Genomic DNA, 14,522 nt, shown 5'->3' with positions numbered 1-14,522 from the left:
ATGTTCCCAAGTTCAGCCACCAATTTTTACTAAAACCCAATATGTGAATTTTCATACATTGCATCTCATTTCCTCGTTTTGCCGGAGACTGAGGGCCGTTGTTTTGTGTTATTTGACATATGATTTTTCGCGGGAAAATGTATTCCAGTGGTTTTCCGTTGCCTTCTGGAAGGTTGAAAGTTTTCCATTTTATATGAAGCTGCCGTTCCTGAGAAATCAGACGCAGACTAGAGAGGCGTCCGCTCTAGATCAGATGCTTCCAGATTTACCGCACTCATTTTTTACCCTAAACTCAGTTCAGTTAACTTCTCACTTACGTACCCATCCCCCCAATGTGTTCTATCAATTGTTAAATGTGTAACTTAAGTTGGAAAGAAGTTCTATTTGTATTTTGTTTATGTTTTGCTTGAGTAACATGCTAACTAAAAAAAGAATAAAGATGATCTTTTTTTCAAGTTCATAATTCATACTAATTCAAGTTGAATAGCAAATCTGAAATTTTATTTGTTTATTGTTTTGTGCTTATTCATATTAATTGAAAAAAGAAAAAAAAAATTTCATAATACTCCAGCATTCATGTTAATTGCACCTACACTGCAGTGCTCGAAGTGTGGCGGGATGGAGTGGGATGCCATCCCAGTACTTTTAAATAATTGGAAATCCATCCCACTACTTAATAGGAGAGAAAAATGCGTTCCGGAACATGATTTTTAAAATTTAAGAAAATTTTCTAATGAATTTTAAAAATTTTTTTAACAAAAAATTAAATATACATATGTAATTTTAAATAAGACCAATTTCAAGTAGTAGTGTATAATTTTTTTCTATTAATGAAATTTTCGTAGTACATAGTAGTCTATGCATTTCTTTGGTAACAATTTGCACAGTTTTTGATTCAATTTTTAGTTGATTTAATTTTGAATATAAATATTCTCGTTAGTTTACTTCCAAAGTTTGGTAAATTTTGTTGAGTTATTTTTTTAAAAAATAACTAAAATAATATTTTTTTCTTTTTACCATCCCACCACTTTGAGTATCCCACTTCGACCACTGACCTACAGTAAAAAAATAATGAAGTAAAACAGAATTTTTGTCTTGGTAATTACTTTGTTATAGTATTTATTATTTATATTTTCTTTTCAAAATAACATATTTTAAATTATATATGTACATAAGATATATTCTTTTATTTTGACTCGTGCGCGAAATTTTGTGTCATCCCTACCCATCATGACCTTCTTCAAATCGGGGGAAACGGAGTGATCCGTTATATTTTTGTTTGTTATAAATGTAAATTGCCTCGAGGGAAGGAAATATTGGAGGGTATCTCCCTCCATGATTACTTTCCTCCTGTATTTCGTTTTAATTATGCGAAAACTTACCAATGCGTAAGGTCTATATTTTCAATGCATAAAGTTTAAAAGAAGGTCCTCACTTTTTAAAAGCGGTTTGTTTACGCATTAGCGGTTTGTTACGCATGATTCTTTAAGCATTCTACTGAATAACAAATTTAAATAATTAACAAATAATTTATTTGTTAAAAAAAAAATTATTTTTTATTTATAAATTTAAATAAATTAACAAATAAAAAATAACAAATTTACTGATAAATAATAACAAATTTTTTTGTTATTATATTACAATGTATTGTAATAGTTTAATCCTTTTAAGGTATTAGGATCTAAGTAATTTTTTTAATTGAAATTTAATATTGATTGTTTTGGGTATTCAAGCGTGTTGATAAAATTTAAAGAGTTTTCCTCTTCATTTATTGTTTCGAAAAATAAGGAGAAATATTAGATAAATCTAAAATTGCTTCAAATCCTTCTCTAAAAAATTTAGCAAAATCGTCAATTTCAGTTACATTTGTTGCAAGTGAATATCAAGTTTGGAGTAGTTTGAAATATAATTTTGCAGAACTGAATCCAGTACTTAAAAATCAATCCAATCTCCTATAATTGAACTAAAGCACATGCTAGATGTTTGTTGTATTACGAAATGAGTAAAATTGGAAAAAAAATTCTTTATTCCGATACAGATTCTATGATATTTGTACAAAATACTGAGAATCGCGAATGTATGCTGCAAACAGGTAATGTATATTATTATATGTTTGTAACTTTACTTTAAAACACTTTTTAAAAAAATGTTTGTTTATTATTGTAGAAAATTTTATAGGAGATTTAACAAACGAATTTGCATTCTGTAGCAAAAATTTTTATGGTACAGAATTTGTATCGACTACTCCTAAAAGTTAATCTTACTGTTATTATAATCCTGACAAAAGTGGATATAGTACCACTGTAAAATGTAAAGAAATAACAAGTAATAAAAGTACCGCAACACTAAAGGAAGGAAATAATTACAAATTTTTTTGGGGCAAGTGATATTTATTTTACAACTTCAAATAAAATTAGACGCTAGATTTTAAAGTAACATCAGAAGATGAAAAAGCAGTTTGGGTTTATATTTACGAATCTTGCTTGCCGTGATAATTTTCAAACAATTCCTTTGGTTTTTTAAGCGATTAAGAAAATAGGTTTGTGCACAAATTTTGTATATAAATAAGTAAGTTTATAAAAATAGAATTTCATTTCTATTTGAAAACGAACATAAAAAGCATGGCACAAAATGTGCTAATAATTGATCTGCAATTTATTGTCGGAAACGATAATAAACAGTATCTGAAGGAGATGGCTACAATTCATAACAACTCCATTTTTGGTAATTTATACGAAGTCACGGTCACATTAATTAAAGTGATAAATATTATGTCAAAGGACTTCAAAAGAAAGTGTTTCTGGAAAAATATTTGCGAAACCAGATTAATAATATGGATAAAGATTTACCACCTTAAGGCAAATTAAGAAGTTATGAATCATTTTGTTGAATTTTTTTTTTAACTGAACTAAATAAAAAAAACGAATTTTGCTTTATAGCAATTTATAAATATTTGCTAATAACTTGTGCAAACGGGGAAATTAAAGGTTGATCTATAGATGGACATGAAGAAAGTTTTGATTTTGGTGTAATTAATATAAATGAAAGAAAAACAATTTCTATTCAAAATTGAATTCAGCAAAATCCTAGAAAAAATATATAGAAAAATTTATAAGCATAGATTGAATCAAAATCACAAGTGTGCTTTTACTGATTTAAAAAACTTAAATTTGCATATTGAACATATATTTTATAATTGTTTACTATATTAGAATTAGGTAACACAAAAACTAGATCAAAATGTAAAATTAAATTTTGCTTGATATACTCGTAAAGAAATTGTGAATTAAATTTATACGTTTTAAAATAATTAAGAAACTAATTTTAAAGCATTGAATTTTTGCAATGTATACTTTATAAGATTAGCTAAGTTAAAAACGATAATGTAAATTGGTTTTTACACGTGAGCATTGGTATTTTTCTTGAATTTTGTAAAAATTATTAATATGTATTTTATTTCTTCTAAAGGAGACATTTAAAGTATAAGAAAAGAATGAAAAAAATGCAGGTAGATTTAAAGCTCGTTGTTTGTAAAATTTTTGTTTGAATAATTCATGTTTAATTCATTTGAATTAATTTTTATTTGGTTTAAATAACTAAATACCGACTTATGTAGCTTATGTACTTATTTTATTAAAACATGCAAAATTTTATGTTTGCACATATTGCTTTTGCTTAAATTCAACCTTTTTTTAACTTTGAAAATATGTTTATTTATGCAACTATATTTTATAAGCATGTAGGAACCTTAAATATTTAAATAAACTCTTTTTATAAAAATAATGGCTCTACTGAAAAAGTCTAGTAACTAAATTATTTTCCCGGTGGGTTGGGGAGTAAAATACCCATAGCAGGCATGCTTGTTGTATAAGTCCACTAAAATTCTGACAAAATTCAGGGGCGCCTGATCTAGAAAGGGCGGTTTCCTGGTCTGCGTCTGATCACAGGGGGGCGGCAGTGGAAAAAACGCTGGCTGGGTTATAGCCATAATACACCCATCATTTGCATATGAGATTATTACACCATTGATTGAGACTGAAAGAGAATTATAAATTTTTCTATTGGTGAAGTCTACGTGGATCGATTTCACCTTGTTAAGGCTTATGTTTCATTTTTTAGTCCATCTCGTTACTGGCACTCTGTAATTTATTAGTTGACTCTTTTACATTTTTTCCTATTGCAATTATTGCAGTATCGTCTGCAAATGTTGCCGAAGTCATAAACCCCATTTGTGGAATATTATTAGTTTACAATAAGTATAATATTGGTCCCGATTATTCTTCCCTGTGGTCCTCTGGGCCCAAAATCTGTAAGCGAAGCATATTGTTCTTCTTGTTTAATTTCAAGTAACCCATTAGTAAGGAATGATTCGAGTAGTTGAACATACTGTGTAATTGTGTGAACACCTTTTCAAAAGTTTGGGCTATGACAAAAGTAAAATCTTTGAAGGTAATATAAAAGCGCCGTTACATCAGGAAAGTTGACCAATGGTAGTTTTGCGTGTAAGCGATTTCGAAAACCTGTGTTAGGAGCTGAAAGAGGGCATCTGCAAACTTAATTGCAGATTTAAATTTTAACTATACCATGCTGCGATAGGAGAAGCAATCCACTGCCTTTCTGCGTTTGCAAAATTTGAAAAATGCTTATGGTTTCACTGCAATAAATAGTTAAAAAATGGCATTTTTAGGTTTTTTGGGCGTATAACTTTTAGAGTGGGTGAGATAGGTAAAAATTTTGTTTTACGGAAATAAGTTTCTAGTAAAGATCTATGTACATATAAAATTTCAGCTTTCTATCTTAAAGGTTGTAGAAGTTTTGTAACCATGTCCACCGACGGACGGACAGAGTGAAACTAATAAGCACTTCTTTTTTTAAATTTTTTGGAAAAGTGCTACAAAGGATATTTTTAAAGATCTCTTATGCGCAGGAAGGGGGGTAGGGAATAGGTAACTATAATACCAAACATGTGGATGGGAGCTCGAGATTGACCTTAACTAGGGGTAGAGAACTAAGGAGAGCTATTCTGCTAATTAACGGCCTACTGATTGCTAACAAAATCTTGGATTTTATTGACTTTTTTATATTTAAACGGATTTGAACAAATTTTATGAACTTGAAAGATAATCTCAATTTGAGTCTCTATCACTCAGCTGTAATATTAGTGAGAAAATAGCTATCAAACGGAGCTTAACGACTTTAGTCAACAAAACCACAGATTGGGTAGGCTTCAAACATCATGTTATTAGAAATATAAACGCTGAACTGCAGACTAGATTTTGAAGTGAAGAGTTTTATCAAATTGATACAGACGGCCGCCGATGTTGCAAAAAGACATATTTTGTTGCTGATTTTAATTGCTCCGAGCAATGCTAACATTTTCAATGCTCTGATCCGAGCAGACTCCAACATAAACGGTTTCTTGCATATTTGCATGTAATTTTTCGTTTGTTCTTGATGTAGAAAAATTTTGCAAACAATTTCAAAACTGTTTTATCGTTAAAATTGAGGTCGTTGAAAATATATAAAAATATATACATGCTATGACCTTTACATCTGTAACGTAAATACACGCAGCAATATTGCCCGCAAACTTCTGAAAGATCCTCTTGTAATATTTTGTAATTCTAAACAGTATATGAATTCTTTGAAATTGCCCTTAGAAAATGTTGAAGTTCTTTTTGAAAAGGTGCTTGGTCATATGAATCGAAATAAAAATACCCGATTCTGAATATAAAAATACATACCCGATGTTTACCTGGTTTGGTATAAACATCTGTGTATTTGAATATTTTTGTTAGGTTTATTTAGAGGAAAACTTCTTCCAAAATTTTTTTAAGTTTGCTGATTACATGCCAATACATTTTTAATTTGAAGAGTATTCATAGGCTTGTTTAGATAATTATGTTTGCTATGTAAAGAATAATATTTGATTGTTTCTTCATTCGCAAATGTTGAGCTATTTATAGTTTTTTAGAGACATTTCGCTTTTTATCTATTTGCACGTTCGCTGTAAAAATATTATTGACGCAACCTGACAAATAATTTCGGTTATTATAGTTTTATTTTTTCTTTTTATTGTGATATTTCTTTTGCTTTCCCTTTGAGTTTTTATCAGATATGCAAAAGAACAATGACACATGGAATTATAACCTGTATTTTAATAGGCGAAGCAAAGATTTCGAATAGGTTTCAGTCTATTTCCTATTACTAATTTTAAGAATACATACATGGATGGAACTTAATTGAAATACATATGTACATGGATATTTACATTGATCGAATAATACATGCATAGTTACTGGTCATACAATGTACTTTTACGTCTAATTTAAGATGTCAAATTTTATATTATTTGTGCAACACAGTCCGTAAAACCAATTTCGATTTTATTTTTTTTTTTTAAAAGAAGTCGACTTCGACCACTTTTTGGTTTTACTTAAATTTAAATATTGAATAAGAAAGCAAACACAAAAGTACTTTTTTAATTTATTCTATTCTTTTTATTTACTTTTATTATTTAATTTTTAATCATCAGCTTCAATTCGACTAAACTTTTTTTATATTATTTTTTCATAATTTAAAGATATAATTCTTAATAAATGTAATCAAACTTCTCTTATTGAAATATATTTACTAATTCAAATAAGACTTCTGATAAAATAAAAATGTACAATCTAGTTTTAATTATTTTTAACATACATATATTCAATAATTAATATGTATTATTGAAAACTTGCAAACAACATCTTCAAAATAATAAATCTATTTTAACATTTAACTAATAAAATAGATTAATAGTAAATAAATTAAAATTTAACCTAACAGACATAACATAATTTTTTTTATAGAATCAAACAGTAATAAAATACAAACAAATCCTAAAAAATAATATAAAGATCATTTGTCGTTATTTTCAATTCGTCCATATTACAGTTTTATTAAGATAAAAAGTGGCGATAGTATTGGTTTTGCCTTATGTTCACCAGATTTTGGTGTCTTTTGTGTTTGTTGATCAATTTTGCCAATCGTCTAATTTATTATTGTCTTTGACGTGTTGACGTGGGTCTACTATTATTTGATATGTGTTATATGTTCTTTAACTCTAATTGCTATATTTTTTTGTTCGTCTTATACATTTAGCGCTACAATTTCCACAAGTTATTTCATATATTCCTAATTTTTATCATTGTAAATTTTATTTATTATATTTCTTAGTTTTTTTTTTAATTATTATTATTATTTATTAGAAAACTAAATTCATGTATATTTTTGAAATACTTGCTTGAATTTACCAGTTAGAAGAAAAGCATATTGGAATTTGACCCATTTTTTGTTAGCTCATTTATTTTTACAAAATGTTGATAGTTGGTATTTTTTCAGTTTCTTAGAGTGTCAGTTTATTAATATGTCTATGGTTACTCTATGTTGCGTGGTTCTGAAGTTATAATCATTTACACTAAGTCCTCGAGATACGACATTTTTGGTCCCAGAAATTTATGTCGTAACTCGAATTGTCGTTTGAGGAGGAAAAAAAATGTATTGAAACAAAAAGTGAATTAGACAAACTATCTTATAAAAAAATTAACTTTTTTTTTTACAAAAAGGAAACAAAGTTGGAAAAAAAAACAACAAAATATAATAACAAAATAAAAAAAATTCAATGATGTAACAAAAATAAATAAAATAAAATCTAAATAAGTTGATATTTTATCACTTCAATTCGTATTCTAAACTACTTACTAGAATTTTTAACTAGAAAGAGTTCATTGTTGGAGTATGTGCTTTTAGTCTCGTCTTATAGCTATATTCGGTATAGATTTTTATTCAAAAAACAGTAAAATCTGTCAAAAAAACAATTTTTTTTTTTAAATTTTCAATGTCGTATTAGGAACAATGTCGTAAGCCGAATAAAAATGATCCAAATTTATATCATGTCGTAACTCGAAATGTCGTATTAGAAGATGTCGTATCTCGTAGTGTATTTATATGCAGGAGAAATCTGCTACCTTTTTTTCTATCGATAGTACAATTTTTTGCTGGATATTGATCAAAGAATTATCTTCAAGACTATTTGTTACCTTATTTGCTATTACTTAATTAAAGCAAAATAGAAAACACACTTACCAAATTATAAATATAATAAAATCAAATTAAAATCAATCAATGTTAATAAAAAATAATACATAAATAATATCATAAAATGTCAAGTGTGTACTATTTTAAATAAAATTTTGTTTATTCGCACGTATCGTTTGCCATGTAAAATTATGATTATATTATTGGGTTGCAATATTGATGAACGTGTGATTGGAATGTCTTTTTTATGCAGTCCGCAAAACCCCTTTTGATTTTATTTTTTTACATTGGAGTCGATATCCATCAGTTTTTAGTTTTACCTAAATTTAAATAATAAATAAGAAAGCAAACACAAAAGTACTTTTTTAATTTATTCTATTCTTTTTATTTAATTTTTAATAAGGTTAGATTTAGATATAGCTATAAATATTACTTTTAAAAAATAATATAAAATAATATAAAATTTTTTTTATATTATTTTTTCATAATTTAAATATATATAATTTTTAATAAATGTAACCAAACTTCTGTTAATATGTGATATACGCTCGATCGTATAACATACACGTATCGTTTGCCATGTAAAATTATGATTGTACTTTTGAGTTGAAATATTGATATTGACATTTTTGTTCCTTCTCGCAACTTTTTAGGTAGCACATGGCCTTATATAACATACATATGTATGTGTTCTACACTGGAGAACTATATATACAAATATATGTTCATAATGTACATATGAACTTTGCTCACAGTCACTTGGTCCATGAATTTCACATTAAACACATGAACACTTTTACATAACGGAATAAAATAATTTTATATTCAATTTTATTACAGCTACCGGGGAATATTGCCTTTTTGGAAAATGTTATTACTGTAGGAAAGAAGAATACATTTGTGGTGACAATGATAACTTGATTGAGGGTGCTGCAATTCTTATAATTCCTGGAATCTTAAAGAAAGTTAGATCTCCTTGGCAAAGAACTTATAAAAACCATTTGAAAGCTAAATGGGAAGAAAACAAGGACTATTGCAAGTATATGCTATTTAAATTGATTTATTCAGTTACTCCACAGTCTTTAATTTCATATTTTCATAAATTTTCAGGTCTTTAAAAAAAGGTATCGACCACGAAAAATTATTGGATTATGTTGATTTATCAATTTTCGATTTTCTTATTCAAAATGGAGATCGACATCACTATGAGATCATGAAAGGAAACATTATATTTCTAGATAATGGAAAATCTTTTGGAAATCCAAATAAAGTATTTTTTGACATTTTGGCTCCCTTATATCAGTGCTGCTTAATAAGAAATACTACTTGGAATAACCTTCAAATTGTTTCTGGAGGTACATTAACAAGTTTAGTGGATGAAATTTTAAAAAGTAACGAGCAAACAGAAATTATTACTGAATATAATAAACGAGCTGTGGAACAAAGATTGTTATTTATTTATGCAGCTGTTAATTATTGCATAAAAAAATTTGGCGTGGAATCGGTATTTACAACTTGTTAATTAAACGAAAAAAAATGTATAGTATTACTTATAAAATATTTAATTATCTAAGGAGAAAAAAAATATGATAACAAAGCTGTCCAAATAACGTCTTCCACAATAAATCGTTACATTTTTTTACTGAATTTTTTTATTAAATTATGGCTTTAGTAAGAGAAGCAATAGCTAATGGAAATTGCTTCATACAACTGCCGAACATATGGATGACATAATCAAAGGAATGAGTCAAAGTAGAAAAATTAAAAAATGTTTCTCCTCGAACTGGACTCGAACCAGTGACTTACCGCTTTCTAGGCAGGAGCTCTACCAATTAAGCTAGAGAGGTATGAAGAAATTGCAGGTAAATTGTTGGATTGAAAATGGAAACTCATACATATTTATGTGTATGCATATTTTCAAAATTGTGCACTGAATTGGTATTTTAGTGAGAATCGATTTGGATTAAAAACATAACGCTGGCATGCATCTTACTATTCAGTTAATTTATTCAATTTTATTATGTCGAGCTAAATTTTTGCATTAAATTGTATAATCGTCTTATTGAATAAACCTAACTCACTGGTTATTGCTATGTACATTAAACTTTGAAAAATAGAGGGAGCATTACTTGAACTACCTGCCACCTGGACCTAAATTTTTATGTATCAGTAATAATGGGCAATTTTGTGTATTAGTATTACTCGGTTGTATAATTTCCAAAACATTATCTTTTACTACATCTCTTCAGCTCAACCATAAGATTTTATATATACAGGCAGTTTTGAAGGATCGGTATAGATTTTATGAGTGTTTGCAGACGCAGTAGGAAATTTGTCACTTTCTTAAAAAATAATAGTTCTATTCTCTATATACCTCTATAATGAGTATCATCAGGGATGAAGATTAAGTTTTCAACTCAAAATAGTAGATTTGTTATACATAATTTGTTTTTATTGAGCAGGAATGATTTAATTTGTGTATGTAATATCGGTATATTTCATACGAGCTCAACACCTAGATTTAAGTATATCCAGTGGTCGAAGTGGGGTACTCAAAGTGGTAGGATGGTAAAAAAAAAAATAAAAAAAAAAAAAAGTATTATTTTAGTTATTTTTTAAAAAAATAACTAAACAAAACTTACCAAACTTTGGAAGTAAACTAACGAGAATATTTATATTCAAAATTAAATGAACTAAAAATTGAATCAAAAACTGTGCAAATTGTTACCAAAGAAATGTAGTAACGAAAATTTCATTAATAGAAAAAAATTATACGTTACTATTTGAAATTGGTCTTATTTAAAATTACATACATATATTTAATTTTTTGTTAAAAAAATTTTTAAAATTCATTAGAAAATTTTCTTAAATTTTATAAAACATGTTCCGGAACGCATTTTTCTCTCCTATTAAGTAGTAGGATGGATTTCCAATTATTTAAAAGTACTGGGATGGCATCCCACTCCATCCCGCCTCACTTAGAGCACTGAGTATATCCCGATATCTTCAATATCGAGTGAATGTAAGAACTATTGGAGTTTATTACGCTGAAATATTTCGCGGCGATTTATAGAAAAAACTTATTTTAAAATACAATTTACGAGTAATTTATTTCAAATATTAAAGTATATTCAAACCAAATAGAAGATAACTGATATTTAGAATTACAATATTCATATGTATTAATTAGATTGGTAACAACTAGAAATGAATAAATTAACCATAAGCAAGCGGAAGCTTTTTAATCGTGTCCTTTGTAATCAAGAGTGTTCTTGAACTTGTTACACTGATTCAACACTCTACTGAACGTCTATGGAATGGAACTATAAAAAGATCAGGAGAACAAGGCCTAACACTAGAGTTGACGACGATTTTATTATAAATATCGGATGAAATGAAATTAGATTTCATAACTTGAAAAAAGTCGGGTCTTTTGTTTAAAGTAGGTAAATCAGTCAATTTTTGCCTGTCCTCATAAGGGGGACGAAAAATAGGATCTTTGATCTTGAAATTTCATTTTGAATCGACTCGTCTCAGTTAAATAACCTTACTCAGAACTTGACCATTTATTGTATAATCTCAAATCATTAGTTGCCTTTGTTTGGAATAACACACTTGAAGTTGTTGCTTTTGCACCATCTCTAAAATTTATTAGGTTTATCTTGCAGAGAAGCTGCCCGATTTACAATATGATATGAAAATATTCATACCATATTGTAATATTCATTTTTGAAAATTGTCACATTTTTTTGTCAAATTTGACTGAAAACTAATATTTAAAGAAAATGGAAAAGATATAAATATAATTAGATATTTCAATAGCAATATTGAGCAATTTTATTAATTCCAGTGTAAAACCGACCAATCGGCAGCAATTTTAAATTTTAATCGAGTTAATGGAAAACTCATTTTTCAGTTTTCTTTATCACTTTTATTCTCTGCTTTTACCAAAAACCAAGTAAAGTTCCTAATCGTCTTCCTTTGTCTTATTTACTATTTATTATGTATAGCTTTTTCCGTCATCAGTTAATTAAAAACCAATAATTAAATTTTCTAATCACTTAACATCAACAAATTTAAAGTACCACTTTCTACCACTTTCGCGTGTAGCAGAATAGCAAAAAAAATGCGACGCAACAAAAAAAAATGTGAGCTATAAATTTGCGTCAGACTCAATTAACCACATTCTGCCGAGCTGCTTCTATATTTACATGCTGTTCTAAACGAGCCCTATAATAACTAACCCCTAATTTCATCTAGAACCAAAGGAATGCCTAAATCTCTATGGATGTCACTGTTACGTACATACATACATATATACGTATGGCGTATTTACCATGCCCCGTAGAGCTTTACTGTGGAAGGTTTGAATTTTGTTATATGAGTCTTCTTGGCATAACCCCACAGTTGAATGCCATATAGCCATACTGGTTTGATAATTTGGCTATAAATTAATACTTTGTTATCAATTACTAAATCGTACTCACAACCTGGAAGCCAATAATTTTCTCTATATTTATTTTCTAATTCTATGTATTTCTTCTTTATATGCTATTTCCACCTTAGCTTGACATCTAAAGTCATACCTTGGTATTTTGCTGAGTTATGGATTGCTGAAGTTTATGTGAACCGATTTTGCTTCATTCAACTCCACTTTTCAATCTTTAGTCCACTGGCTTATTTTGTTACTTACCTCCTGTATTTTTTTTTGTCGAACCGTCAATGCTCGATCCCACTGCATATATTGCAGTATCGCTAGCAAAAGTGGTTATCGTAGCATTTTCTATTTGTGGTAGATCACTCGTGTAAGGTAAGTACAACGTTGCGCTTGAGACACACCTGCTCTTATTTCTCTTAGCGTGGAGCATTCAGCGACTTGTCAAATTCTAAATAATGGGCCTTTCCCAGTATGTCAAATGTCTTTCTCAGAAAGACATAGGCCCTTTCCCAGTATGTCAAAGATTTGACGATCATGTCATCACGTCAATCGCTTGATTTAGCAAATGACAATCACCTGTAATTTGAGCAATTTTCAAACAAATTACTTATGCATTAGCCTCTAAAAACATGCGAAAAAAACTAAAATGACAATCAATTGCGTTAGCAACATATGTTGGGATTTATGACGCTAGCGTCATGTTGCCTTGGAATTCATGACTAACGTCAGTTGCATGCATTTGACATACTGGGAAAGGCCCATACTGGGAAGAGCCAATCTATCAGCTTAGTAAGATTCCGAAATAGCTACAAATGGTGATGGTATCATTTGTCCTTATTCAAATATAAGGCCTTTGTGCCATACCTTGCCGAATGCCAGTGCTACGTTTAGAAATATTTCTAAACGTAGAACAGATTCCTTTACCTTCTATGCTTTTTTCTATAATATTTGTTATTCTATGGACTTGGTCTGTTGTAAAATGGTTTCTTCTAAATCAAACTGTTTCTCTCAAGGATTTCCTAGGTTTGGATACCATAATTACTTCTCCCACTTTCGAAGCACAAGGAAAATATCCAAAATCTATAGCTGCATTCATGGTTTTCATCAAATATTTCAAAGCTTCGCCTGGTAGCTCTCTCAGTACTTCCGTAGTTATAAGATCAAAATCTGGAGATTTTTTCAACTTCAGGGATCTTGTTTCTTGCGCAATTTCTACTTTTGTAAGTGCAACTATGCTGCTGGCTTCATAAACTCACGTATAATGTTACTCCTTTTGGTGTGAATATGCTTTCTAAGTGATCAGCAAATAATTCGGTTTTCTTTTTGTTCTTTATCGCCTTCCACAAGGAATAATTCGTTTCCTTCGTGGCTGACAAGTTCTTTATATTTTATAATTTTCATATGTCGCCGAATTAAATTCTCGGAATTCTCTTAAGCACCTGGGAAAGTCTGTTTAAGACAGTTTTTTCAATCAAGGTGACGCGAACGTTGCCATCTACGTTCGCGTCACCTTGATTACTTTTCTTTTCACCTATTAAATCTGTTACTTCTTCAGGATAGCTATTTGCTGTCGTTTATACATCGACATTTTTGTATGGTTCCATTCAGCTTTTTATATTATTACAATAAATTCTTCTAGCTCAAGATCTAATTGTTCTCTTGATTATATGCTCACCCCATCTGTAGTGCTATATGTCAAAGTGCTATATATAATGTTCTAGTTGTTTCTTCACTTAGTTTTAATATGACAGCAGAGTGATCTGAATTAAAATCATAATTATCTTCAAGGCTTGGAAAGTTTTCTGATATTCTTTTAGTCATAAAAAAGTCTATAACATCAGAAATCTTGTTAGTGCCAGTAGGCCAATAAGTAGGAGTGCCGGTGCAGTAATAGCAACAACCTAGTTCTTGAATAGCTTCTGTTAGCTATCTTCCTAGTTATTAGTTGAGGTGATTTTAAAACTCCAATCTGTATGCTTGGCATTATAGTCACGTTCTATTAGATATA

The 14,522-nt window shown here is 29.0% G+C and overlaps 1 protein-coding gene across 1 annotated transcript in view; it reads left to right on the top strand.

Annotated features, from left to right (window-relative positions):
* Positions 1-9,723, top strand: part of LOC129615666 (glycosaminoglycan xylosylkinase homolog) — a 93,035-nt gene extending 83,312 nt beyond the window's left edge. Inside the window, exons 5-6 of the mRNA XM_055530992.1 lie at positions 8,917-9,115; positions 9,187-9,723. Coding sequence (XP_055386967.1) covers positions 8,917-9,115; positions 9,187-9,598 — 611 coding nt within the window. The 3' untranslated portion in view covers positions 9,599-9,723. The remainder of the gene's footprint in view (positions 1-8,916; positions 9,116-9,186) is intronic.
* Positions 9,724-14,522: the final 4,799 nt, after the last annotated feature.

This window comes from Condylostylus longicornis, unplaced genomic scaffold, assembly GCF_029603195.1.
Source record: "Condylostylus longicornis isolate FDR11 unplaced genomic scaffold, ASM2960319v2 ptg000143l, whole genome shotgun sequence".
NCBI classification, from domain to species: domain Eukaryota; kingdom Metazoa; phylum Arthropoda; class Insecta; order Diptera; family Dolichopodidae; genus Condylostylus; species Condylostylus longicornis.
This window is presented reverse-complemented; position numbering and strand designations above follow the sequence as displayed.